The following is a 25,959-nucleotide window of genomic DNA, read 5'->3' on the forward strand; positions in this document are numbered from 1 at the left end:
GTGATTCCACTGTAAAAGCAACTTTACCTTCATGATCTTGGCACCGCGTGCCACGACCCGTGAGACACGCCATACCATCATTAATGCTCCGTAACGTAGTGCATTATTTTATTTGTGCCATGATCGCGCACTCGCGCGCTGACTCGTCATTTCGGAGCGAATAATCAGTATAATCTGAAGTTTACGAAAGTATTTTGTGAAAATATTCTTTTACGTTAGTTGATTCGAAACGATCCGCGATCACGACACTGTATTTGTCTATTTTTCAATTTGTAACGTGTCGCGATAACGTAAACGAAATACTATCATAACTTGATCACGTTCCGCACACTATCATTAAACGAGAAGTAGCGTCGCATTCCGCGAGAAGAGTAGGAAAGAGAGTAAGAATCTAATATCATAAATCATTTAAATAGTAATAATCTAAATAATGCGCGATTTAATCTGCATATTTTCCGCGATAGCGGAATACACGTACTCAATAATTCGAGTGTTATCGCAACGGTAAAGTTCGATCTCCTCCGTACGAAGCCTATCTCCGTTTGCCTTCCCGACCGCTCTGGAGAACCAGGTTGCAATGAGTGTGACCGAACTCATTCGGGCGCAATTGTCGCGTGCACCCTTGTACTAGGTACTCCATCGCGGCTACACCACGCCGCGCGCCGCGCCGGGCAGAACGGCAGAATGGAAGCGGATATATTTGCGCCAATCGTCGAGGCCGCGGCGATCGATGCCGAGCGGCCGAGGATCGATTTCAATTTAGCGGCCGTTTAAGCGTGCACGCTCGCGGCTAACGAGCTTTCGAAAGTCGTAGATATCCGACAAGTTGGCCTACGGGGGCAGTCCCGCCGCGGCTCACAACCACCCTGCCAGAAACTTACCGCAGTCAGGCAGCGCGAGTATCCGCGAGCATACATGTAACACGACACCGTTAACTCCCTTAACACCGTACTTGTACCGTACAGATATTACACACAGGCGCGCACAGACACACGCGCGGCTCTCTACCTGACGTTTATGCGGCGCCCGGGATCGTGGTGGTATAGGCATTGTTAACGTCTGAAAAGGATAAGAACGGCGCGCGCGATGGAGGGCGGCCCCACTGTTTTACTGCTTTTCCAACGTTGGAGGAGTCGATGGGGGATGGCGTGTGGTTCCCATTGTAGAGATTAGAAAGACCGGCATATGCACCTGAGGAACGGATTTACGTTCGGCAGCTAGATTACACGTTACGGCCGCCGCGCCGCTTTCTTTCTTTCGAATCGCTTTCGTGCAAGAAGAAGTCATTCCCGTTTCTCTTTTTTTGTTAATACTTCCTGAAGGATCGATGTCACTGTAATAGAACTTAAGTAGAGAAGTGGATCAGATATCGCCCTGTTTCCAATTATAGAATCGCTCGTACCAGAACTGTTTGAAGAGTATATGAAAATGTTTGAATACTGACTAATTAGACTGTAGTTTTAAGTAGTTTTAAAAAGTTTTGATAAAATAATAATACAGTTCGCGTGATGAGAAGTAATAGTGTGCGAAATCTTTATTATTTCTGACAGAAATTATGATCCTCGTTTATTATCACATACAGCGTTAAATTACTGTGAATGAATCTGCCAGTTTCAAATACATTTAATTAATTATTGTGGTTTTCTGGAACATCAAAGACGTCTGAGATGTACTTGCGCAAGATTGTCAAAGGTCTCCCAGCATTGCTACGTAGCACCGCCTTTAATTAATTCTTCCCAGTTAAAGAAAATTTTAATAAACAGTCTACAAAGAACTGCAACAACGGCATAATTTATATATCTCTGTTCCCTTCTCCCTCGAGACATTCTAATATAAACATGTTCGAATAAACATGTTTCCATATGATATTTATATAATGTAAAAGATAATGTAAAAGATTAGGATTAAATAACGCACGTTTTAGAAAACCATCTCATTTATTTACGTATAATATCTCTTTTTAGACAGTATAGAATATCTTAAAAATATCGTTGTACAGGCACGCGTTTTTGGACTCTGCAGCGCGCGTGAGCAAAGCTGCAGTTTCGAGACTTTATAAATCAAATTTGGAGTATAATCATATCGCTGTTATGATCTCACCCTGTCCAAGTTGAGCGTAAAAAAATGTCATTATAATCGAGATCGTACTAAAAGCAATGTGCAACGTTGAATTCGTAATCATTGAACTCTCGTCATTCACCTTGTATACATTTATAGTAAATACAATCAGATCGTTGAACTCTCGTCATTCATGAAACCGGTGAAATAATCGTAATTGTTGTGCCACGAAATGAAACAAACGTTTCTCTATGACAAAATAAAATACGTCCGAGGAAATAAATTCTGTCGATCGTATATATCTTTGTCGGTTATTTGTAAAATACATTAGAAACGTTGCAGTAAATATATGTATAATAAAAATTGATAAATTGAATATTTCTCTAAACTCCCCTTCCCATCGCGTATAAACTCTAAAATATCGTGAAAGTATCTTGTGTGAAAAAGATTCCATGTGGAAAAAAAATATCGCTTTTGTTAGAGTGATTTGTCCGTCATCGCATACGGCCAATTTACAATAAATGGTCACGTATGGTAAAAACAAAATGTGTACAAATTTATAGATTACATTTGCGGACAGATTTCGTTACCTTTCCGTTCTTGCTTTGTTCTTGCCTTTTCGATTTTTTTCTTTCTTTCTTTTTCGAAACTTTGCATTGAACTGAAATCTCTGCAATTCGCTTACGAAAAGGAACAATGGCATGCGGAGTATTAACGCACCACCGAGTAACGGCTAACCAGAAACACATAACATTCGTCACAAACGCGTACCGGTTTCGTTGAGTTCGGCAAGACTGTAGTATTGTCACTGCAGGCGTTGCAGAAAATGTTCCCGCAATTGCGACAATGGTGCTGCAACAGAAACAATAGCCACAAATATTTACTATTATACTATTCATATTAATTTTTTTAAGCTTTACCTTTATCGATAAATAAACTATTGTATTATTAATATAAAGTTAATACCTACTATAAAATGTTTTTGCATATTCACGTTACGAGTTATATCATCAAAATTGATATTTGAATTTTAATGATATATATTCATTTATACTACGATATATATCAAACATATCAGATATATAAAAATATAAATATAAAATTACATTTATTTGATTTTACATTCAAATTTTGAATATAAAATAGCCATGCATTTCCACACATACAATATACATATAAAAATATACCAGCATTCAAATGTCTTTTATAATTATTTAAATGACGAGATTACGGGATAACGTAATAAGTATCTAATATCAGCTTCTATAATATGTAAAACGTATGGCAAAATAGAACAATTAGTGTGTCCACGTTTGCACTTATTTAAGAAAACTTGGAAAATTGGTTATTGAACTTCAATGATTACTATAATCTATTCGTTCTAGAAATAAAGCTACATTTGTCACATAAAGATTTGTCACATTTAGACGTAAAGATCTAAAATATATATATATATATATATAATTATAGACATAAATATATACTTTATTACATTTACAATTTATATTGTAACTTCATTCGTAAAACATTTACGAAGTAGGAGTAAATTGATAATGCGGCGGATTGACATTTAACTTCGACTATATATTGAGTTCAACCAATTTCACTTTGAGAATCGACAATAATTTATAAGATATCTCGATTGTCCCGGGGCAATGTAAATATAGTACGTTTTAAATCTCGTAGCTAACAGTTTAGGATTTTAACCGAAACGTCCAAACCAATCATAACTTCGCGGCGGTATAATGGCGATGAGTTTTGCCCGCCTCAGGTCTACACGTTGAAAAGTAAAAAGCTCTGTAGCGTAGTTCGCAGTTACGGATTACGTGTGCTCGTTACGTTCGGGTCAAAAAAAGTGCATGCCCGTACCTGAAGCTGGCACGCGGACAACGGCCGGAGCTTTTTGCACTCGGCACCGGGGATACTATTGTCCGCGCGTCAACTTCAGGTAAGAGAGCGCTTAATACTTTTTTGCGGTGTTTCTTGCACAGGTCATTTCCATGTGAGAGTCGTTAGATTGTTGAGGTATAGACGGACATGGAACAGGACTGACTGGCACAAGCTGCTGAAAGTGACAAACGAGAAACAGCGAAGATAAGGACAAATAGGTGAAACAAATTCGTGTTAATCGCATCGTTTATGCAGAACGTCTTAATAGCCTCGTTCGTCTTTTTGTAGCCTTCTTTAAAATCGCAGATGCTAAAATATAAATGAAGAAAGATACTAAAAATATATATTAGCCAAAAATAAAGGCGTCCCGTATTCTAGATATTTTGTCACATTATTAAATTTTCTTTTAATAGCGTGGCTCTTGTTCAGAGCTAATGTAAAAAATTCATCATCGATTCATCACACGAGGAATCCGTACAAATTTGTAAGTCGCGACGGAGGAGAACGTACCCCACGGTATCCATGCGTTTCATCTTTGCGTTCATTTCGCGCGCCCCTACTCGCGCCCCCGTTTCTCTATTATCCCGGTAATCCTTATTTTCGAGCCATTACCGACAGTCTATTATAATAACGTGGTATTCGCGTGCTCCAAAAGCCAAAAGAGAAACGTAACCGAGGCGGCGATTCTAAATTTTACATCTAAATTGAATCCTCTAAGTGAGACAGTCGGATAGGCGTTTCCCTCTTAGCGCGAGGGTGACGAGGGTGTGCGGGAGAGTGGTTGCCCGGTTATTACCGGGAAGTAAGAGCCCGAATAATATCGTCCCGATAACCGATTTCCTCGCGAAGTTAATTATTGAACCGTCATCATGACTTACGACCGAAACGTAGTAGATTGGTGCCCGCAACTCCGTAACCGGCGTGCCTCAAGCGCGCCTTATCTGAACCGTGATAGATACCTACTTACAGATACTTTCCAAGACGAATAAATCAGTCTGAGAGATCAGATTCGAGAGATACTGTCGAGCAAATGATCGACCGTCGCGATCTATAAATTTCCCGCGAGATGACTTGACTCTTGGCGCTGACGCGAAAGTCTTGGGTAAAACCGAAGAGACCGTCTCGCGACTTACCTCGCTCGCCTTTGTAGCGCGTAACATCGGGCAAACTCACTTTTATGCAATCGCATGAGCAAGGAAATGAGTTTTCGTCTCTAAAGTTAAGAGTTAAAAAGACGCAAATGCCATCGCACGCTTATTTATCTTCGTGGATGAAACGGAGAACGCAAAGTATTTTTTTTTTGCAATTATAGTCGCCTTCATCGGTCTTATATAACCGATATGTTCAATGTGTTAATATATTCCAAACAAACTTAGATTCTTATCAAAAGTTAGCTTTATCAAGATTTGAAGAGGCCACATGATAGAAAGTTAAAATGGTTACATCGTCGTGAAGCCTGCCTTAATTTGGAATAGAATGAACAGAGTTCCAAGAGAATTCAGAGAGATTAATAACGATTTTGAAATATGCATATTCATCATGTGTAAAATAGCGTCTCTTAGCTTCACTTCAGGTTTATACAACACATAGGAACATTCTCAGTGCATCCTTTACGGCACCATTCTACCGCATCGCCGGCGGTGTGCGGCGGCGAATAATATTCACTTATCAGCATCTGTGGCCAACATGATATTGCTTATGATGCTCCAATATCGCAAGTGTATCGTGTATGCTCCCTTACGCAATAATCCCATGATATTTTGTAAGTATTTCATGCGTTTTTATCGCCCACATGGCGAACAACAGAAGAAAAAAGGATGTTTACTTTGCATAAATGTGTAAAAGTACGTATAATAAGTTTTGAACGGAAATATCGCATATATTTACACACACATCTCGACACGACTGATTCAAATTAATGTCTATACTTTACGTACATTAAGCTATTGACTCAACTCTGATTCTGTCCGTTAGAAAATGTTTACATGCTGTTACTGCACAAGATGAAACTTGGTTGTCGCAATTTGCTGTTACCGAGAGCAAATTAAAGCGCCCGGCGACGCGTAAGATACATGGGAAAAGTTTTGCGCTCCGTCTCGTTAACACCTCTCGCCGCGGAATCAAAATTTCGTACAATCCGCGGGAACTGTGTCAAGTGCACGTGCAAAGGAATTGTCGGTGTGTCACGTGCGCCGGGGCGATACCGCGGGGCATTGTTTAAAAAGCCATGATGTGAGCTTACAGTGTCTTAACCGTGGTCAACCGCCGCGCTGAGCGATGTGGACCACAACACGAGGAGAATTATTATTTTGCCCGCTTTTGTCCGCGCGAGAGCTTGCGCCCATCCCGCATTTTTTTCCCGCCCGCAAATAAACCCGTGCGTACCTTTCGAAAGTCTCGCACCTTCTCTCATACGGCGGGGCTTCTCCGTTGCGCACCTGCTAACGGAACACGGCTTGCCCACTGGCACGATTCCCACCCACACAGCTGGTCGTGCCATGGGTGGCCTATTCTATATTAAACAGTATGGTAATACACCTACCGGGCGAAAAATGAGTAACAAGGATACCCGAGCACTGCCTTGTTATTATGCAATAACTTACCACCTTTTCCTACGCCCTCCTTTCAACCCTTCCCCGTAACCCGTTTCCTCGCGCGCGGCCACAACGTATATTCCTCGAACCGTCGGCTACGTAAAGCAAAGAAGAGAATACGGTCTAATGTATTTTATGGGGCGAGCAACGTCTCTATCACATTGTCGACTGAATATGCATGCGGGCCATGCATGCACAACGCGTAATCATGAATGTATGTCGGATGATGGTGCAAATAATGTAATTGGACGTTCTGAAAAAAAAGGAACGCCGCTCCGTAAATATCCCAGGCTTACGGCTAAAGAGAAGATTTTCCCCGGCGTTCTGCGTGATAGCCAGAAACACGTGGTCATGCACGATTAATCGTTACGACAATCGTTGACGACTAAACGAGGTTACAATGTACGCGATTCTTTAGGAATTCCCCTGCAAGCGAGTTATTTCCGCAGCGATTGGTGGGTTATCCCATACAGCTAATTTCGATAAATTCTATTATTTATCGCTCATGTCTGCGTAATTTCGATAAACTCTCGACCGCGGGTAAATCCCGCTACAGAATTTATCCGTATGACGAATGCACGAATATACTCACTCGTTGTCGGCGCGCTGCGCGCTTCCCTTATCGATGCACGCAACCGCAGCGTACGGAACGATCAAGATCTCCGCGCGAATACTTTAAGCGCCCATGTCGTGCTGGCACGCGTGATTCGCGCTCAAAAAAATGGAAGCGAGCCGACGCGGTGCGGGCGTGAAGAGTTCTCTGACCGAGCTTCGTTGCGCAGCCCGGGGAATATCGCCTCGGCTTTTACCGTGTAACGCGACACGTCTCTCACTCCCTAATGAGCGAATTAAAAAGCGTTGCGGACGCGTCGGCCGCCGTATTCTCGCGGCAGGTGCTTAACAACTGCCGCTCGAGAACTTGTTTAAGCCCAGTAATCCCTCAGCCGGGTTCTTATCTATCCGCAAATTCCGGCCCTCATTACGGCCTATCGCGATTTAATAAAGGGGGAAGTTAGGTAAACGAAAGCCTTTAAGTGTAATTGCCGACCCAAGCAACGCGATAGCCCGCTATCTCTAATAATACGACTGTCGTGCATCAAAGTTGTTGCGCGCGAGGAGCGATTTCGATCTCGAGGGATCCTGACGACCTGACGAGCGCCCAGCCCTGTGAGCGCCATCAGATCTTCAGCCGAGGGTAAATGTATCCCGTGGTGATGCCAAGTCTGTTGGCCTGCCACGACCCGAACGATCCTGGTCATTTAGCGCGCGCGCGCGCTTATTTCGCCTTGTCTCCTCCATCGAGTCCGACGGCTGGAATCCACATCAGGCTAAGCAGTAATTTCCCGAACGGCGGGGATAATTGAACAATTACGTACGGTGCGCCGCGCTTTCAGCCGAGCTCTTCGCGCGCGCGTGAACCATCTCCGCGAATAGATCGGATAGGCGAAAGAGCATGGCAAGGAGAAAGGCGGGGGAGGGATAGTTTCAGCGAAGAAACCGGAGAAACCGAGAGTTGAGGCGGAAAGTTAGAGAGAGAGAGAGAGAGAGAGCAAGAGAGGAAAGTTACGAAGGCGTGAGAGCAATTAAAAAGTTTGATTACCTTGCGACGAGTCATGTTGAACTCACGGCTGCACCCCTTGCATTGGGTGACCATCCGATCATTTGCCCAGGTTACCGAGCTACCCTCTTGCAGTGCCGACTGCTGCTGCTGCTGCAGCTGAGCGTTGTCAGCGGCCTCGCGCAGTTCAGCCGCCGCTAATTTGGCCGCGCTCAATTGTCCCCCAAGTTCCTCCAGAGTTCGTTCCTGCTCACCGCATACCTCCTTCAGGGCATAATACTCTTCCTGCAGCGTCAAGTACCTCTGGAACAAAATCATGATTATCCGACATATACACATGCATTCGTCCATTGGCTGCTGAGATGCGACTTGAGTATGAATGAGATGTAATCGATATCCAAAATGTATATACAAAATCTTTTTAGATAATCTAAATTTCATTCCGTTGTTATTATATTAATTTTATAAATTATACCTTCAAATTTTAATTATTCTTGTACACGTATGAAAATCTGAATATGTTCTTGTATTTCCAATGTTCCAAAAAATTTTGCTATTTTATTTTATAATAGTTTAGGGTATTCACCGTCTAATTTTTAATTTTGTATTTCACATTACTGCTTTTATGCATTGTACATTAATTATTATAGTCATCATGTTGAAGTACACCCGGTGGATATCACTGTCTCGCGTCCAGATTAAAAAAAAAAGAGAGAGAATTAACTTATCTTTATTATAGAACTACTAAATAACGCGCGTAATACGCTTTAGGGATTCGCAGAAATAATAAAAATTCAGTAGTTTGAAATAAATTTCATTAATCTATTTCAGGACGGGCGGCGCGGCGCGGCGGTACCGTAGTACTTACTGTCGGTTCTATTATCGAAAGGCGGATAAATCTCCGTCGCAGCGTGCGAATTGAATTAGGTATTATAATCCAGGTTTTGCAGATGAGATTTAAATAGAAAGATCGAATCGCTGTTTCCGTCGAGGCTCACCGTTGTCTGAACTTACGAGTCGGCGTGACGATAACGCGGCGATACCGTGAGATTTATTCGCGGGTACGCTTAAAAGGCAATACAGATCGCGCGCGTGGATACGTACCTCGGACACCCGTTTCAGCTGATCGATCTCCTGATGTAATTGAGAGATCTTCTCCGTGTTACAGATCGATGTTTCCTGCAAGGAGGTTCTCCACTCGCGCTCAAGTCGCAATTCCCTCTCGACCCCATTCGTCCGCGCCTCTCGCTCGGCAGCCTCGGCACCCAGGATCCTCACCTTCTCCTCCGCCCCCGATCTGACACCATCCATCTCCTTGCACCTGATTAAGTCAAATCGGTGGTACTTAAACGTCGAAGACATAAAACTCGCGTCTACACCGCCAGAAGCTATCTTATTCAATTGACTCGACGATCTTTAACTCGTACCTTGCTCCAAGATTAGTTCAGGGTTTCGAAATGTGAGTGTAATGATGCGTGAAGGTTATACCTAAGGTTATACCTAAGATGATGACCCTGTTCGCTCAATACGAAAATACCGAATGATATCTCAGTAGTCAATTTTATATTTATCGCCAAGAAATAATTTAATTTGTTTGCGATTCGCTATTTATGCCTGCTCATTTGCAGAGAAGTATATTTCCATATTTTATATACAATTTACAGAAATTAAAAAAACTTACTAAAAAATATATATTTATTATTTAATTGAGAATTTTATCAAGATAAATGTTATATATGTGTTATAAGCAAATAAAAGTGTATTCTTTTGAAAAGCGCATTTAAGGAACTGTTTACTGATTGCATCATAAACAAATGTAGAAGAATTAATGCAAACTTACATAAAACAATAAAATCATTTATTTCATTTTGAAAAATGGATGAAAAACATACAATTATTATCAAATGTTATCAATTAATAAACCTAATGTGAATATAATCAAATATAAGGATAAAATTTCAAAAGTGCCAATCCAGAAAATTTACGTTTAATTGATATTATATTTTATATTTAATTACTTTTAATATAATTAATAGCACATTGTGCACATGTATTGCACATGTATTACATTGACCAAATATCAAAGTAAAACAAAAATACGTATTATACGTATTATACTGTTTTATATTTTATACACAAACGAGTTTAACAATAAAATCGTTGCATTTATATAATTTACTAATTTGTAATTTATTAGATAATGCTATAATGTATATATAACTTACCTCACAAGATATTAACATACAAACAGTAATTATATATACAAGAATAAATAAGGAACGAACTTTATTCATCAATTATAAAAGTCACAGAAATTTTATTAGGTCGTGACGTCTTAATTTAATCGGCGATGACTCTGGGATAAACAAACTCACACTCTCTTCTATCATAAATTTATTTTCGTAGTGTTGGTACAAGCACACGTAGTGTCAGAGTGCGTTATAATTTTCACTGCGCTTATACAAGTAGGTAAATATATCAATAATATGGATATGGCACGTTTAATTAATCACCATCGAACATTTTACTTCCAATAAGGAAGTAACGCTATCATCTAAATGGAAAAATGTCTTGGATAAATGTATCGACTACAGATATCAATAATGTAATAATTTACTCGTAGCAAAGCTATTTTCATGTATGAACATTAAATGAAAAAGGAATGATTTAGTGAAGCGGAATCGCGAATCAGTTCCTTAAACGCGATTATCACAAATAAAACGAGCGTTTTAATTTAGATACGAGAAGAAAAATACGGAAATTTATATCTCCCCTTGCAATTATATCAGACGAAAATTCTTGCGTAATAAGAAGTTAATTTTTGTTCATCTTAAGGTTATTAGCAGATAATGGAAAAGTGATAAAAATGATATCGAATGATTAGATGTTCGATGATATTACTTTTCCCTGTTCGACAGCATTAATGAATTTTATTGATATAATTATGTGATAATGTATAAATTTTATCGATTATTGCAAAAGACTTTAAAATATGTCTTGCCAATATATTAACATTGCTACATATTAATATAACTATTTGTGTAATAGCCATTTAGTGAAGTTTACCAATATCCCCGTGAGACGATAAGACTTCGTTTAATCCTAGAGCTTCGCGAGTCTTTAATCTATCCTACCTAAATCCGATCACATTCGCGACATCTAAGTAAAAAATAAATCATCTCTAGCTAGAGCTGTCCATTTATTTGCGTGCGTGCTTTATTTCAATATTGGTATGACCATTCGCATACCGAAAATTCCATATAACGACAGCTGATAGGAAAATATTATCACAACAACTATCTATATTTGTACGTAAATAATGCTTGCTAAAATTATTCAGTAATATGGAGAGACATTGTCAACGCTTCTTTAAGAAATCCTAACATCACGCGAAAAGTTTGATGGGAAAGAATGGTCAAGTTCTTACACATTTCAAATGTCACATTTTTCTGAATAATATCTCGATCACAATGTGATTCAATCAAAATTTTGAAGCGTATAAGAAATGCGAACATTAGCCCTTTTCGTATTTCTACAATGATAAATGTAGTCTTTTATATAATTAGAAGACTACGGTCTTTCACGCGCAAAAGTTTAAATCTACGTAGACTGAAAATGGAGCAACAAAGTATCTTAAAATGTATATATATATGCATCAAAAAAAGTTTTGCGTAGTTTGAATTTTCGATATATTAAAAATGCAATTGCTAATTACAATAATTACAAAATAAAGAATGAAATATTTTGAAATGGAAAAATAAATTATTTACAACAAGGTGTGTAGAGCCGTGTGCTAAAATATACGTAAGTCTTCACTGTTTTACGAATGAAATGAAAATGAGCTGATAACAAACACGTAACACTTCTATTATTCTTGCACGTTTGCATTCTTGCACGAGAAATGTCGATGAGATTAATACGCTGATAAAGCAATATTGATCAAACTAGTTCCATCACCTCACTCATCATATAGAAATCCTATACTAGAAATTCACGATATTAAAGGAAAGCTGGTTTAGCAATACACCTTTAACTTAACATGTTATTTAGTAATTGATCAGATAAAACGCTTAACAGAAAATGTGTTAACGCCTCAGTATAAAAACACAAGATAATTAAAGCGCAAAACATTTTTTGATGTGTGTAGTTATTATATTAAAGATTACGCGCGCGCGCTACTTTTAATCCCGAGTATGCGCGTGATCAAATTGCACTTATAAGTTAATTAACACTAATGAAAGACAAATAAAACATACTTCTCATCCATTTTCTGGATGGTCTCGCTCATTGACAGTGTTTTAGCTTCCAGCTTTGTAATCAGTTCTGTCTTATGCTTAAGTGAGCCTTCGCACTCCTGAAATAAATATTTATTGAGTACAGGCGAAAGAGAAAGAGACGATTTTGGCTTGCCCAAATTTCTAAACCTGGAATAGCAACGTGATGCATAATGAGTTGAAAATCATTTCCGTAATAATTAAGCATATGATAGCATGAGTTTAATAGAATGACGCATCTTCTAGAAAGTAGAATGTATGATATTTTCGCAAATACATGATGTAACGAAATGCTTGATGGAATCTTCAGATTTTTTAAACTTCTAGTTCTATAAATAAAATTTGTTTTGCGTCTAATATTTAGAATAACATCTATCGATGATAAGCAAATATATAACAAATTTATTTTGAAAATATATTAGGTTTTGAATTTATAACATTATAATTCTTGATAAGTTCTTTATTATAATAGTAAATAAGTAATTTATATTACATGTCGTGCGATTTTGCTATAGGATATTATTTTTTCGCTTCACACATCAACATTGCAAACAATGGCAAATTTTTCAAGACGCTCTATGCGTTCATGCGTCATAATTAAAATTAGTTAATTGGCAAATTATGATCAATAATTTCTTCAATAAAAAAATATTAGTGTATACATGTATATTTTATATTGCAATATTGTAGAAATTTCTACAAGAGTTATTGTCTTTAACGTAACAGTTTGCATCGGATTAAAGCGTCGGCAACTCGATTCAGTGCTTTAGAGAAGTCTGCTGCATCATTTCGTTACATCACAGTAATTACACATAATTTATCAACGTAACATCGATTAATCTTCAAAAGTGGCACTGAATAGTTGTGTACGACAGTGTGCTATATGCGCGAAACCCAAGTAGGAAATCTGGCAAAGTAATTTTGCACGACTCTGTAGGGTGTACGTATAAAAAATGTACGCCTCGCGTGCAGCACTGAATAGCCGCGATATCCGAAGTGTCAAGATCCGCTGTGGAATTAATCGTGTAAGGGTAGGCGGCTGTCTCTATTCTTTCGCAGTTTGCTCGGTCGTTGAACTATTCATGGAAATCTCGGAGGTAGAACGACTCTGTTTCAATTTGTCATTAGAGGCTGTCGCCGGCTGCTCGTCAAGAGAGCGCTGATGATCGACCGTCGACGGCGTCGGCCGGGTGGTCGCATTCTCCGCGGGTGGCATGGGTGGGCAACCCCTCGGGATGGTGGGGCTAGTCTTATTAAGAATAGATTTCGATACGCCACCCGGAGTGGTGGGGCTTCGTATACCTTCACCGTCCTTCATCCAATGATTATACTTCTCGAGGTTGTTAAGGATCTTGCCGATCTGATTGGTCTTCGCGTGAAGACGGCTCACCATCTCGCCCTTCTGTGTCAGTTCGTGCTCACACTCCTACAAGGGAAACACGTCCAGAAACGGAGAATTTATGTGCCCGTCGAAATCCTCTCCGAGAAAGAAAAGATTCCAGCGGAATAATAATTCCCACCCATTGTCAGCACATCCACGAAAAAGCGCCTAAATACGCTAGTGTAATGTGTAACAACAACCTATCTTGCATAAAAGACAGTTTAACTACTCACTAACAGGCTGAAATATTAATAAATAGCGAAAATATCAATAAAATGCGGAAAAGTAAAGCAAGTTGTCGCTTCCGTGCTATAACTCTATAATGATTTCATTTAAAAATAAATCCTGTGATTAAAAAATTTTATAAACAGTAAGTTATATAAAGAAATCACGTCTCCGTGATATAGTACACTTGTCTATATCAAATGTCGCATGTGTTTAATTAGAAATATTATTTATCGGAAGATGTAAAAATTTTTTTATTATATAATTAATTTTCTAAATTAAAACGGGACTACTAAAAGAAAATTATTAATATATTAGGAAATAAACGTTTCCTCTTCTCTCCCTCTCTCTCTTTCTTCTTAAATAAAATTTAATAATTGACCAAATAAAATGCAAGTAGGCTATATCACGGAGATTAAAAAATTATACAAGAATAGTTGCAAGTTATACAACCTGCAGCTTTTTGTACATTTCCAAGTTGATTAACTTGATATCCTCCAGTTGTCGCCTTAAAGATATTATAGTGTCCTGTTTCTCATGTATATCCTTCTCTAATAATTTCATAGCTACTTCCATTTCGGATTTCATGCTAATCTGTATGAAAACAGTCAAAAAATACTCATCAATCGCTATGTGCATTTTCATGTACTTAACTTTTATAAGTCTACATTGTCGTAGGAAGGTATAAAAAATTTTAATATTTTATTTGTATAAATATTTAGAAATATAAATAGGTATCACATAAAACAATACAAGCCCTTATTAACCTGCAGTTCCAGTTCTTTCTCTAAATCTTGCCGAGATTTCTTTTCAGATTCTATTCTGCATCTGAGTTCTTCGATTTCAGCAGTAGTTTCTGTTATTTTAAGAGGTACCTTTCCATTCTGAAATCAAATTGATTCTTCAGCAATACGGCAATCAGTACGTAACACGTAATTTCAACGACGTTTATATACCTCGTTTGCATCTTTAACTTCAATACCAAGTTCCTTCTTTAACTGTCTGTTCTCGTCTTGAACCGATAAAATATTGTTCTTAGCAATGGCAAGATCCTCTTTCATAAGAGCGTTCGTTGTCGTCAAAGATTCTACTTTAGCTTGGAGATTCGTTACCGTCGCGCTAAAATCGGCAGAGAAAATGTCAAATCGAACAATAACATTCGTATGTATGCGCAACTTTTCATTCAAAATTCGCGAGATAACGAGATATTTACTTTAAATGTCGATTAAGCTCTTCGATATAATTCTTCTGGTCAAGCACTGTGGTCATATTGTCGTTTTCGAGTTCATCGTCTGGCGATTCACCAGGTATATGATTACTATTGCGCAGATATAACGAAAAGTCGATTACGCCTTGTTGACAATCGAGGTCTTCTTCCTGTTGCAATAGTTACAATCGATTTTGGCTTAATGTCATTATCACTATAATTAAATGCATACATGCACACTTTCATGTATGTGAAGAACGCGACAATAATCCAGACTGACCTTTACACAGAAGTTACAATCGATCACATTTAATCCCACTAATAAGCCCATGACTACAATTGCCTCTTCGCTCATCATTAGAGCATCTGGTTCGAAGTATTCGGACAAAATATCATCTTTGTGATCTATCAGAACTTTGAGATAATCTGCTAATTTCTTTTGCATCAATGCCATACGCAGCCAAGCACGCGCCCTACCCATAGCCGTCCTAAAAATGCAGATAGTGATTTCAAAATATTATATTCCAAAAATATTTACTACAAAGAAATCGACAAAAATTTCAAATTAATAAAAATTCCATAATTAATTAATTAAGATAATTATCAATTATATGTCTAAATAATCTGATTTAAAAAGAAAAGATATAATTTTCATGAAAGGATATAGTTATGAAACACTACCGCATCTTTCGATAAATGCCGATAATAAAAAAGCGAAAATATAATAACGATATTAATATCTAATAAAAAACTTTTCAAAAAAATTTCTTGAGAAAATCTAAAAGATCTTTCATTAGTTAACATACAATGTACCGATCATGTTTTTAAAAAAAATTCCTAACAAAATATTATATATATTTTTATTTTACTGCGGTAATGCAAAATATTGTTAATTACTCATATAATAAATCAAACAAGTTCAAGCAAATAAATATGAATCATAGTGTCCAAAATAGAAATACATAGTACCTAACAGTAGGCAAATCACGAATGCTGGACGTAATATCTTGTGCTTCAGGACAATATTTCTCTACGAGCTGAAGAATATCCCACAGCTCCTTTTTGGGTCCGAGAAGACCCTGAAATCGGAGGCCAGTTAATATCAGATTGGAAAAATTATTCCGCTGTCCGCACGATGGCAAGTTTTACCTTCTTCGGCCGTAAACCATGCCTAAGCACGTGTTCAAGGACGATGAAAAAATGTTGCAACGGCATATGATCGGAATCGAGCATACGACCATATTTCAAAGATGTTTCAATCAGCTCCTTGACGATTAGTTTCGAAATGTTAACGAGATTACTCCTCTCGATGATCACCGGATCTCGTGCTGCAAAAACAATACGTCTGTTCTGACTTGCGGTATAATCTCGATTAATTCTTTTTTCCCCTCGTCAATACTTAAACTAATGATTTCAAATTCAGTAGCAAGTGTCCAGTCCTGAATATGAAAATATCCTTAAAGATCATATTAAAACTTAAACAATGAGAATGAATGAATTGCGTAGCACAGTATGCGTCAATTTCATAATTTTATACTTTCTAAAATAAACGAAAAGTATAAATAAATAAAAAAGTGCAACCGTAAGCCGAAGAATTGCAACGGTTTCGCTATCGAAGAAATGCATTCCAACCAAAGCGCCCACGCTAAAGCGTGACAAAGAGGAAGAAACTTTGTTTTCCATTATGAGCAAGAAAAGCGATAGGTACTTGTTTCGTAAACGAGACAAATGTTATAATAACACAGTTGAATCTTGCTGAGCGAAAAAAAAAGAGAAAACTGATTCAAATATATCTCCGAATATATTCCGCCAATTAAAATGCGGGTGAGTGCAGTAACATCCAGTACGGACACAAGCTGGAGACGTGCTGCAATGGCGGTGGACTTGATGGTGGCATAATATCGCGAAGCTCTCGCTGCTCGGGAAGCTGTTGCAGATGATGATGATGGTGATGACGGTGATCATGATGATGATTAATACCACTGAGAGCGAGCGGCGGTGAGGGTGACCGCTGCATCGAATCCTGGAGCGAGAATTCGACATCCTGAAGCTCCTTCAGACAGAGCCACTCGCCATCTACCGACACTCGAAAATTGCACAGATATATTGTGTCCTGAGCACCAGCCATATCTTCCTCCAGCATGACCCCGCCGTGATGTACACCACCGTGATCGCCCGGCGGCCGCAATTTCAGACCAGTCAGGGATTCCTGCCGCATAGAAGACGATTCTTCTGCCGTCTCTATCTCAATCGTAGATTTATGCGATATCTTTCAACGATCGTTCACTAGACTCTTGATTTGCATAGACTTTTCTTCAATAATTCTGCAATAATCTTTGTAGATTGGAGTAGCTCGTTTATTCGAATTAAATGCTTTTCCCGTTATTAAAAAATAACGAGTTGATCACAATTAATATGCGTCGATTTGTTCTTTCAATATATATATTTTTTAGTCTATATGTGTCTGTTAGTTTGTAAAATAACTTGCTCAATACCGTATAGTAAAGTATCTTCTTCTTTCTGTTACATCGATCAGCTGTGAGAAAAATGTGTCGCAATGGATGAGTCACCAGTGAGTAACGATATATCGCAATCAGACTTTACGTTGTTGGCAACAACGTAGAAATCTGCGTATGATAGTTGTGTCGCTCCCCTCCTCCTGTTACTTGTTTTATTTCTTCAGGTATTATCCTTCGATCACTACTTGTCTCATTAACGAAAAGTAGATGCTTTCTTTGATAAGGAATGCTGCTCCAGTTAAGCTGCAGGTATCGAAGAGACGACAATTAAATCTCAGCTCAAGCGAAGAAGAAATGGTGAACGCGCACTAAAACGCGACTACATCGTAGTTCCTTCACGACGATGTAATTATTCGCTCACAAAGCGACACACGCTCCAGGAATCAGCACACTTATAGAAACAACTTGGAAATCGGAGTGCAGAGTGTCGAGCGGGGAAAATTTCACGTCGAAAATAACGAGAGCGCCGGCAAAATGTGCTTGGATATTGATTTTCCCGCTGACTTTGCCTCCATCTACGATAATCAATACAGGTGCCGTTGCGCATTGCCGTGTGGTGCTGCCATCACTTTTCTGTATTGCTTTACCGGTATAGCAGCACGAAGCAAAAACATATAATTTATTTACAAAATTCTCATAGAGAAGAGTAGGATAGTAAAAAGAAAATAACGCATGTTTCCATGTTTCAAAATTTTATTTCGGCATCCCGATAAGATAAATATTGTCACGTGCACGATTATAAATGAATATTGTAAGTTTGTAAAATGCCTTATTTTAACTATCTCACTTGAATTAATAATTATAGCATGTATTCATTATGTCATCACATAGAACTGGAGTGGCCATAAATACGGATTTCTTATGTAGAAAATTTAACAGTATAAACAATTTAATCATGCATTTTCACATCACAATTATTTAATCACAAGAAAAAAAAACAGCATTAAAATGTCTCACTAAACGTTCTATTAAAATGTTGATCAACGTACGAATACAACAAATTGTGATTATGACTTTGTTTTCATTCGGTCACAATTAATCACAAGCAGATAGACGTACACGTGTCAAGAATTGTATACTATATGTACAGGCGATATCACTGCTCCCGGCGAAGCACTATCGCTCGAGATATAATTAGAGTGTCAAAAAAATAAACAGACATTACAGAAGTTGAGCAACTGCATTGATATAAATATTTAGTAAACTTCAGAGTAAAATTTTCCAAATTAATTTAATAAACTGTCAAATTTATTATAAATGCTTTATTAGGAATTATAGTTTGAATATTGTGCAAACATTTATAAATGTTTTTTTAAATTTATGATAAATTTAAAATAAATCAAAAATAAATTTATGATTGTTGCTTGCATTGACTTGTATATTCTTAATCTGTTAATTTGTTAATATAATCGCGTTTAATTTCATATTAGAAAGAAGAAAATAAAATATAGATTTCCGAATTGAATTACCATTTATCTCATATTCTTTCATTCCTAATCTTCAAGTTCTCTAAATCAACTTTTTATAAAGCCAATATGTGTGAGAAGGAATCGAATCGGCTGACAGATTTGGTCGACCGTCTCCATACGGAGTCACGAATCATGTTTCAATGCTTTTATTTTATATTATTTTTAAAATATTACATGTTTCATTACTTGTAAGTATGCATTGCTCCCAACAGCTTAAATAGACATGGAATAAAATTTATTAGGGCTGCTAAAAAAATCCAAACAATTTAGAATGTTTACAGAAATTCCTAACATGCTTGCTGAGACGTATTTATAGCGTTTATATATCCACTAATCATTATAAGGAATTCAGAAACAATGGAAAACTTTGCGCGTAGGAGCAACAAGACTCAATTAAAGCCATTTGTCTTTATTCCGTCTTTTTCGTTAAAAAAAATCTATTATCACGTTCTTTAGAGAGCACTTACTTTTTGACATCGTGACTTAAACTAAATCTTATATAACATAAAAATATTACTATGTAATAAAAATCATGTCTCTTTCCTTTAACATATAAATGAATAATCTCATGTAATCGCGCACGAGAAAAATTTTTTGACGCTTATGATCTTCGTAATAGGAAAAGTGCAGCCGTTTACAGCTTGATCGTCAGATGTATCCAAATGAAATTATACGTAATTATTGGAACACGTGTTATCTGAAGAGTTTTTATGACGTCTCCAGCTGACACAGAACGATCGTCAATAAAGAAACAGCAACGATGGCGAGACACGTGCGCGCACAGTACGTTCACGCGCGCTTAACACGCGGGCGCCAAAGCCTGAGCCCGCGAGCAGCGGACTTTTGAAAAGCGCGCCGAATCGTGGAACCATGCAACCATCGGGCTGTGTACTCACGTCTCGGCAACCACCAGGCGTCCAGCTTTCTGGGTCTGGACACGACGAGGTCGGGCCATTTGTCCTCCCGTATGGAATAACTTGACGGCGAACGCGAGACACTTTTCTCGTTTTCGTCGGACGCGAGGCTACCGGTGAGCGATTTCTCGGACGGGGATATTGGCAAACCGTCGCCACTCTCCGCGGCCATATTTACGTTCCCACTGTTCGACTAACGGCGCATTCGCCGACACAGAAGCGCGCGTATACGTATACGCGGGTATAGACTGTAGACGTGTTAATATCTCTCTGTTGCGGCGAGCAGGCTACCGCTCGGCCGCGTCGTCATTCCTCTTGCCAACACGTGGTAAGAATTCTAGCTCCGTCACGCGACACGCGCACGCCCATATCAAAACTCTGCCGAGCTAGATAGTCAACGAGGAGAATTCGGAATAACGTGACGAAATTGAAACGAGTATAGCGAGCAAATGTAGTCTGCCATTGATCTTCTTTGACTCTTATCCTCGCTCTTGTCGAACGATCGTGAATATTAAGGCTTACAATTGGAGCAAGAGACGGTGTAAAGAATCACGACGTAAAACAATATCGCGTCTACATGTCGGAGAACAAAAAAGTAAAAGTCCGCATGCGCGAATAAAGACGAATGATTATTTGATCAATTCCCGTTTTCTGGAAATAATGGGTGTACGACAGGAAATTTATTGGGGCATCACTTCTTATTTAGATCTTATTATTAGATCGTATTGCCGCATTTTTATAAATATAGATATATATCCCGAAACTAAAAAATTCTTTTTCCATCTTTCAGTTACAAAAGATCTCTCTCATACACTCCGCGTAGCTAATTTTGAGCGAGTATCAAAACCACACAGATTTTTCTTAACAAGGAATATATTAATAAAATGTATCTATATGCGTAAACTTTATATAATTTAGACTATAAACACATAATTGAAAAGATTTGAGGATTTTCTGAAATGTTTAAATAATATTTAAGAGCATAAATATTCTTAAACAATGTATCTTAATGTATAATTATTTTAGAAAGTTTTATTGTGATGTATTGAGATGTCAATATTAATAAAAGAATCTTTTAGCTATATAATTAATAAATCACCCTCGTAAAACTGCACCGTAAATAATATCAGCAACAAATAATTGCGAGTTAAATTTTATTTCGAAGCAGGCGTGTAAACGCCTGTACAAACGATAAAGTCTGCGCACACGCATCGCGTACATCTCTCCAACTCATCCTTGTTGGGTTGAGTAACCCTCAAGCCACAGTCGAAACTGGATCCGCCGCGCATCATTCGACTTCCCTCTCTCCCACTGCATCAGAGGGAGTCTATTGTTCAAACGACAGTGGATATCGCGGTTGGGATTCTGATGGCGCGAAATACTTGTCTTCCGAACGTCGCGATTACAATGAAGCAAGATAATGCGAAGAATTTCGATCTACTCGTATTGTAAGATTGCGAAAAAATACGCTTTCATAAATTCACTGAGGGAATACTATTTAATTAACGAACGTCTAATCAAGTAAATAAGCCGAATTTGTGAGCGCATTCGTCAAGATGTACGGGATGCTGCTGGAAAGTGTGCAATATTTCGTGCAGGTCGGTAAAGTGCGAACACATCATAGAACTAGCATTGTGTATTTGACTAACTTGGAATATATATTTTTGGAGAATGATTGAGTTTGAATTAAAATTTTATTTCTTCTTCGTTTTTCTCTTAATGGTAAGTAGCTTTTTCTAAGTAATTGTTTTAAAATTTGGTTTAATTTATTTTTTCTTGATAATCATATATAATTAAGAAAGGTGAAAAACATTATTATGAATAAAAATGTATGCTTTATTTTATATAGAATTTTACAATTTAGAAGTGTCCCAAATTAGCATACATTTTCGATACTTAACTATTAAAAAATAATGTTTTCTGATCAATCTTCCTTCATGTCACACAATTATTTAATATTCTTTTATTATACATATAGCTTTTTTATATTTTAAATTTTTATATTTCTAGCTTTATTTATTGTGAATAACATGGAGAATAAGTTTGATAAGATTGTAGTGACACAGCTGCTCCTGGAAATTTAATTTAAGAAGTTTGAGATTGTGACTGTTGTGCTCTCATGAAGTACTAGACAATTCTTTTCTGCAATTTTTACAATTTACGAATATTAAAAATTTGTCTCTTAGTTTTTTCTTCTACTTAATTGTTTGATTATTTTTCTTCTTTCATTAATAATGTTACGTATACTGGAACTTTCTTCTTCACGCGTATCATATTAAAGAAATACGATCGATCTTTTTTTTTGCGTCAAAGTATATTTATCTTTCCGTTGCGCAGATTTTAATGAATCCTATCCGGTTTCCTTTACAAATACCCTCTTTCATCGATAGTATAATTTATTCTCAGAAAAAATAGTTATACAATAAAAAACAACCTTTATTATAATAAATTTATATAATTGTTTATAAATTTCATAAATTAAAAACAAATAATTTAAGTTACTTTCTGTTACATAATAAAATAAGATTATTATAAGATTATTATTTTTTAATAGAGAGTTAAATGCTTTTATTTGTCAAATACATGTGTGTGAAAATGCATTTTATATAACATATATTCTTTTATAAAAGTTTATTCAAACTTTATTTAAATTTTTATAAACTTTTATCTAAAGAAAATGTTCAATGTAAAGCATATGTGGTAAGTATTGTAACTAAACATTCTTACGCGATATGCTAATAAGTTTGACAAATGTGTATTAATTGCACGTTCGTCAGCATCCATTTTAATGAACTGTAGTCACCGGATATTGAATTGCTGAGTTAAGGCCAAATGCATTTATCTTTAAATTCTGGAATTTACACTCATTGTAATTTGTCTTTTTGTAGAGAAATAATAGAATCAAAATTAAACAGCTCATTCATCAATCTGTCTAATTCTTTACGATGTTTTAAGCACGATCGTAGAAGCATTTTCCCCCAGTTACAACCAACTGACCCTTAATTGACATTTTTAATTTAATAAAAATGTCAAATTTATTTATTTAAAATATTACACCTTATGCACTTTTATTACAGCTTATGCAAATTATTTAAAAATATACTGATATTATTATGATCTACAATTATCTTAACATAATATAAGATCGTTACTTGGCGTTTTTAATACAAACATTACTCAATTACTGTTAAAATAGAGTCTCTTTTGTTTAGTCATACACGTGTTATTCAGAAAAGAATACAAATAAACTAACTTTATCTCTTACTCTTTCTGTTTCTCTCACTCTCGTAAAAAGAGTCATTTTATCTTGCAGCATAATTTTACTGAAATCTATATAGTATTGATTTGATATTAATCTTGTTATGTATACATATCCTATATTTGAGAAGATAATGTATACATATGTATATATACACACATTTTCCATTTTACCTATTACGGAAATAAATTTTACGGATATGATAGACATGTGTGATAAACATTACATATTCATCAACCATTTCTTCATGATTTCATCAAAAAAACAAAAATTTATATTCAAGCTTCAATATTAAATTTCTTAATCAAAGTGTATTTTATATCACAATACTAATAAATATTAATTATCAAAAACTATGTAACATAATTATCGCTTTGCAATAGAACTATTTGTTATTATTCTCCAAATTTTTTTATTTTTTTTTTTAATCAAGAAGAAGATTAAGTTACAAAATTTAATAATAATTAATGTTGTATATAAGCTTCAAGTTATAATTATTTATGCATGTCAATGTTTTAAATAAGTATTAAGTGTTTTGTTTATCGATATTGGTATCGATATTACAACTTTGATATCATCACATTAATTAATTTCATATGTTTTGTTTGTTTCTTGAGAATCGTCGCGAAGCGATCTATATACTTGTAATGTGTGTCACGTACTTACGAAGGAAACGTTTCGTAGGTAGGTACGTAGTAAACGAGGTACTTGAATATGAATGCATTTAAAAGACTTCCTTTTAGTCTCTGACGCCTTAATTGTACAAAGTTTTAAAAATAGCATCTCATTCTAACATCATATAAGGTCGACTTTATTGATTTGTTTTGATAATATCTTGCTTCCTCTTATATGCCACTTTTAATGTGTTAATGTGTTAATTTGTAATTATATACTTTGCTTTAATACTCTTCTACATTATTTTTTTACATAAAGTATAACTTCGGTTACACAGAAATATTTCTTTAATAGTACTTTATTGTTAGATATACAATGCATAATAACAGTATTATCAGTTTCATCAGTTAATAATACAAAACTCTCTAATAATTATTAATTAAAATGGATTATGTATTATAACGTTAATTATTATAGATACTAATTTTCTTTATTTTGATGTATTTTTTAGTGTGTATTTTTTATAAAAATCAAATTATTTATAATAATTCTTTAAATTTTGCTTAAAATTTTAAACATACACGTTTATATTACAATAAAAATACTTTAAAAATATTGAAATGTATATAGCTAATTGTTCATTGGGTCGTTTCAATCTATAATTTGCGTGTTCATTTGCGATATGGTTCCTAAGAGCCTTTCTCATTAAAGATCACATATTCATTTTCGTGACCGCCTGTCGTACTCATAATAAAAGAAACATTAATTGACGTAAGGGAACTAGGAAATTGGTTTGATTATCCCAATCGATTTATAACTGATCCGTAGAACCTATCGTCTGGCACGTAACGAGGATATTATCACAGATATTTCTCTTTAACAAATAATACTTTACGTTCAGCTTATATGCATTATATTATATTTTTTATTTACATTGAATTTTATTTTGAAAGTCTTAGTTGAGAAAAATATAAATAAATATTAACTTATTATTTTAATATATTATAGCTTTTATTACAGAATGTTCCACAACTCTGTCCACCTTATATATATGTATCTCTCTGAAATTTCAAATAATATACGAAAAAACATTTTAGAAATTTCGGCTTTATCTATCTATTCTTATACTTACATGATCAAAGCTAGACTTATTATTTCGGATGTAAAGAAATCGGTAGATAATTCTATGAAATAAGAGTGTTGAACTTTCCACATTTCAGTATCGTTAAGTCTTTCATTGAAAGTTATCCATATGAAATTTCTATTCGAAGAACAATTAAGTTAAAATATTCCTTATTTAAATGAAGAAACTTAGAGAAATTCAATGTTTTCTATAAGCTATCCGTTTTTTCTATTACTTGAAATAGCAAAGATATGGAGGTGAATAAAGAGTGGGACACTATGTACAACAGATATTTATTTTCCATTTATAATTACCTACCTAGCATTCATATATAATTTTTAATAATACATTAAATGTTACTCGTAATTTTACTAGTAATAAGTTAGGAATAAATATATAATAGACAGAAAACTAAAAATATTTTTTGCAGTTAGAATTTGGCGAAGAAGTATGGCTTCGGATTCTGGAGAAAGCTGATTGCAAACACATGGTTTTTAATACAAGACAAATATATCCAGATGAGCTAATGACTAATTTAGCTACGGCTCTTGCCGCATGTACTAATGATTCCATGGATAATGTTATGCAATTTTTTGGAAAGTGCTTCGTTAGATTTTTCAGTAATTTAGGGTAAGTTCTACCTTTAAAAAACGTAAAACAAAAATTGTATCAACAGTTCTATATAATTTTTGAAATATAATTAATCGCCACTGGAAATATCGTTAATTTCGGCCATAAAGTTAATCGCAATATAAGTATCCCTTATATTAATGATAAATGAGTAATTAATTTTTTCATGCATTTTTAATAGTTAGTTGATGTATTACCCGAATATATCTATTAACCTTTAACTACACGGGCGGATCTGGCTGG

General features: G+C 36.0%; 2 protein-coding genes across 7 annotated transcripts in view; one reads left to right on the forward strand and one right to left on the reverse strand.

Moving 5' to 3' along the window:
- Positions 1-25,959, forward strand: part of LOC112455673 (soluble guanylate cyclase 89Da-like) — an 84,705-nt gene that overhangs the window by 54,714 nt on the left and 4,032 nt on the right. The window contains exons 1-2 of one of the 3 annotated variants that reach the window (XM_025017743.1): positions 21,378-21,687; positions 25,517-25,716. In XM_025017743.1, coding sequence (XP_024873511.1) covers positions 21,646-21,687; positions 25,517-25,716 — 242 coding nt within the window. In that variant the 5' untranslated portion in view covers positions 21,378-21,645. Of the gene's footprint in view, positions 1-21,377; positions 21,688-25,516; positions 25,717-25,959 lie in introns of those variants that run through there. The other 2 variants (XM_025017763.1, XM_025017753.1) reach the window with 2 other exon arrangements.
- LOC112455654 (protein RUFY3) lies at positions 1,919-20,269 on the reverse strand. 4 transcript variants are annotated; one of them, XM_025017731.1, is made up of 14 exons: positions 20,072-20,269; positions 17,039-17,428; positions 16,337-16,515; positions 16,157-16,266; positions 15,468-15,675; positions 15,194-15,357; positions 14,937-15,099; positions 14,748-14,864; positions 14,434-14,574; positions 13,432-13,800; positions 12,357-12,451; positions 9,205-9,421; positions 8,143-8,403; positions 1,919-2,910 (listed from the first exon to the last, which is right to left on the reverse strand). In XM_025017731.1, exons 1-14 carry the CDS (start codon positions 20,259-20,261, stop codon positions 2,770-2,772), a joined length of 2,745 nt encoding a protein of 914 aa, XP_024873499.1. In that variant the 5' UTR covers positions 20,262-20,269; the 3' UTR covers positions 1,919-2,769. The 4 variants fall into 4 exon arrangements, with proteins under 4 accessions (XP_024873499.1, XP_024873473.1, XP_024873490.1 ...); XM_025017705.1 differs by lacking the exons at positions 13,432-13,800; positions 20,072-20,269 and having other exon boundaries at positions 12,357-12,454; positions 17,039-17,405; XM_025017722.1 differs by lacking the exons at positions 13,432-13,800; positions 17,039-17,428 and having other exon boundaries at positions 2,770-2,910; positions 12,357-12,454.

Source organism: Temnothorax curvispinosus, unplaced genomic scaffold (assembly GCF_003070985.1).
Source record: "Temnothorax curvispinosus isolate PA1 unplaced genomic scaffold, ASM307098v1 QBEX01000525.1, whole genome shotgun sequence".
Lineage (NCBI taxonomy): Eukaryota > Metazoa > Arthropoda > Insecta > Hymenoptera > Formicidae > Temnothorax > Temnothorax curvispinosus.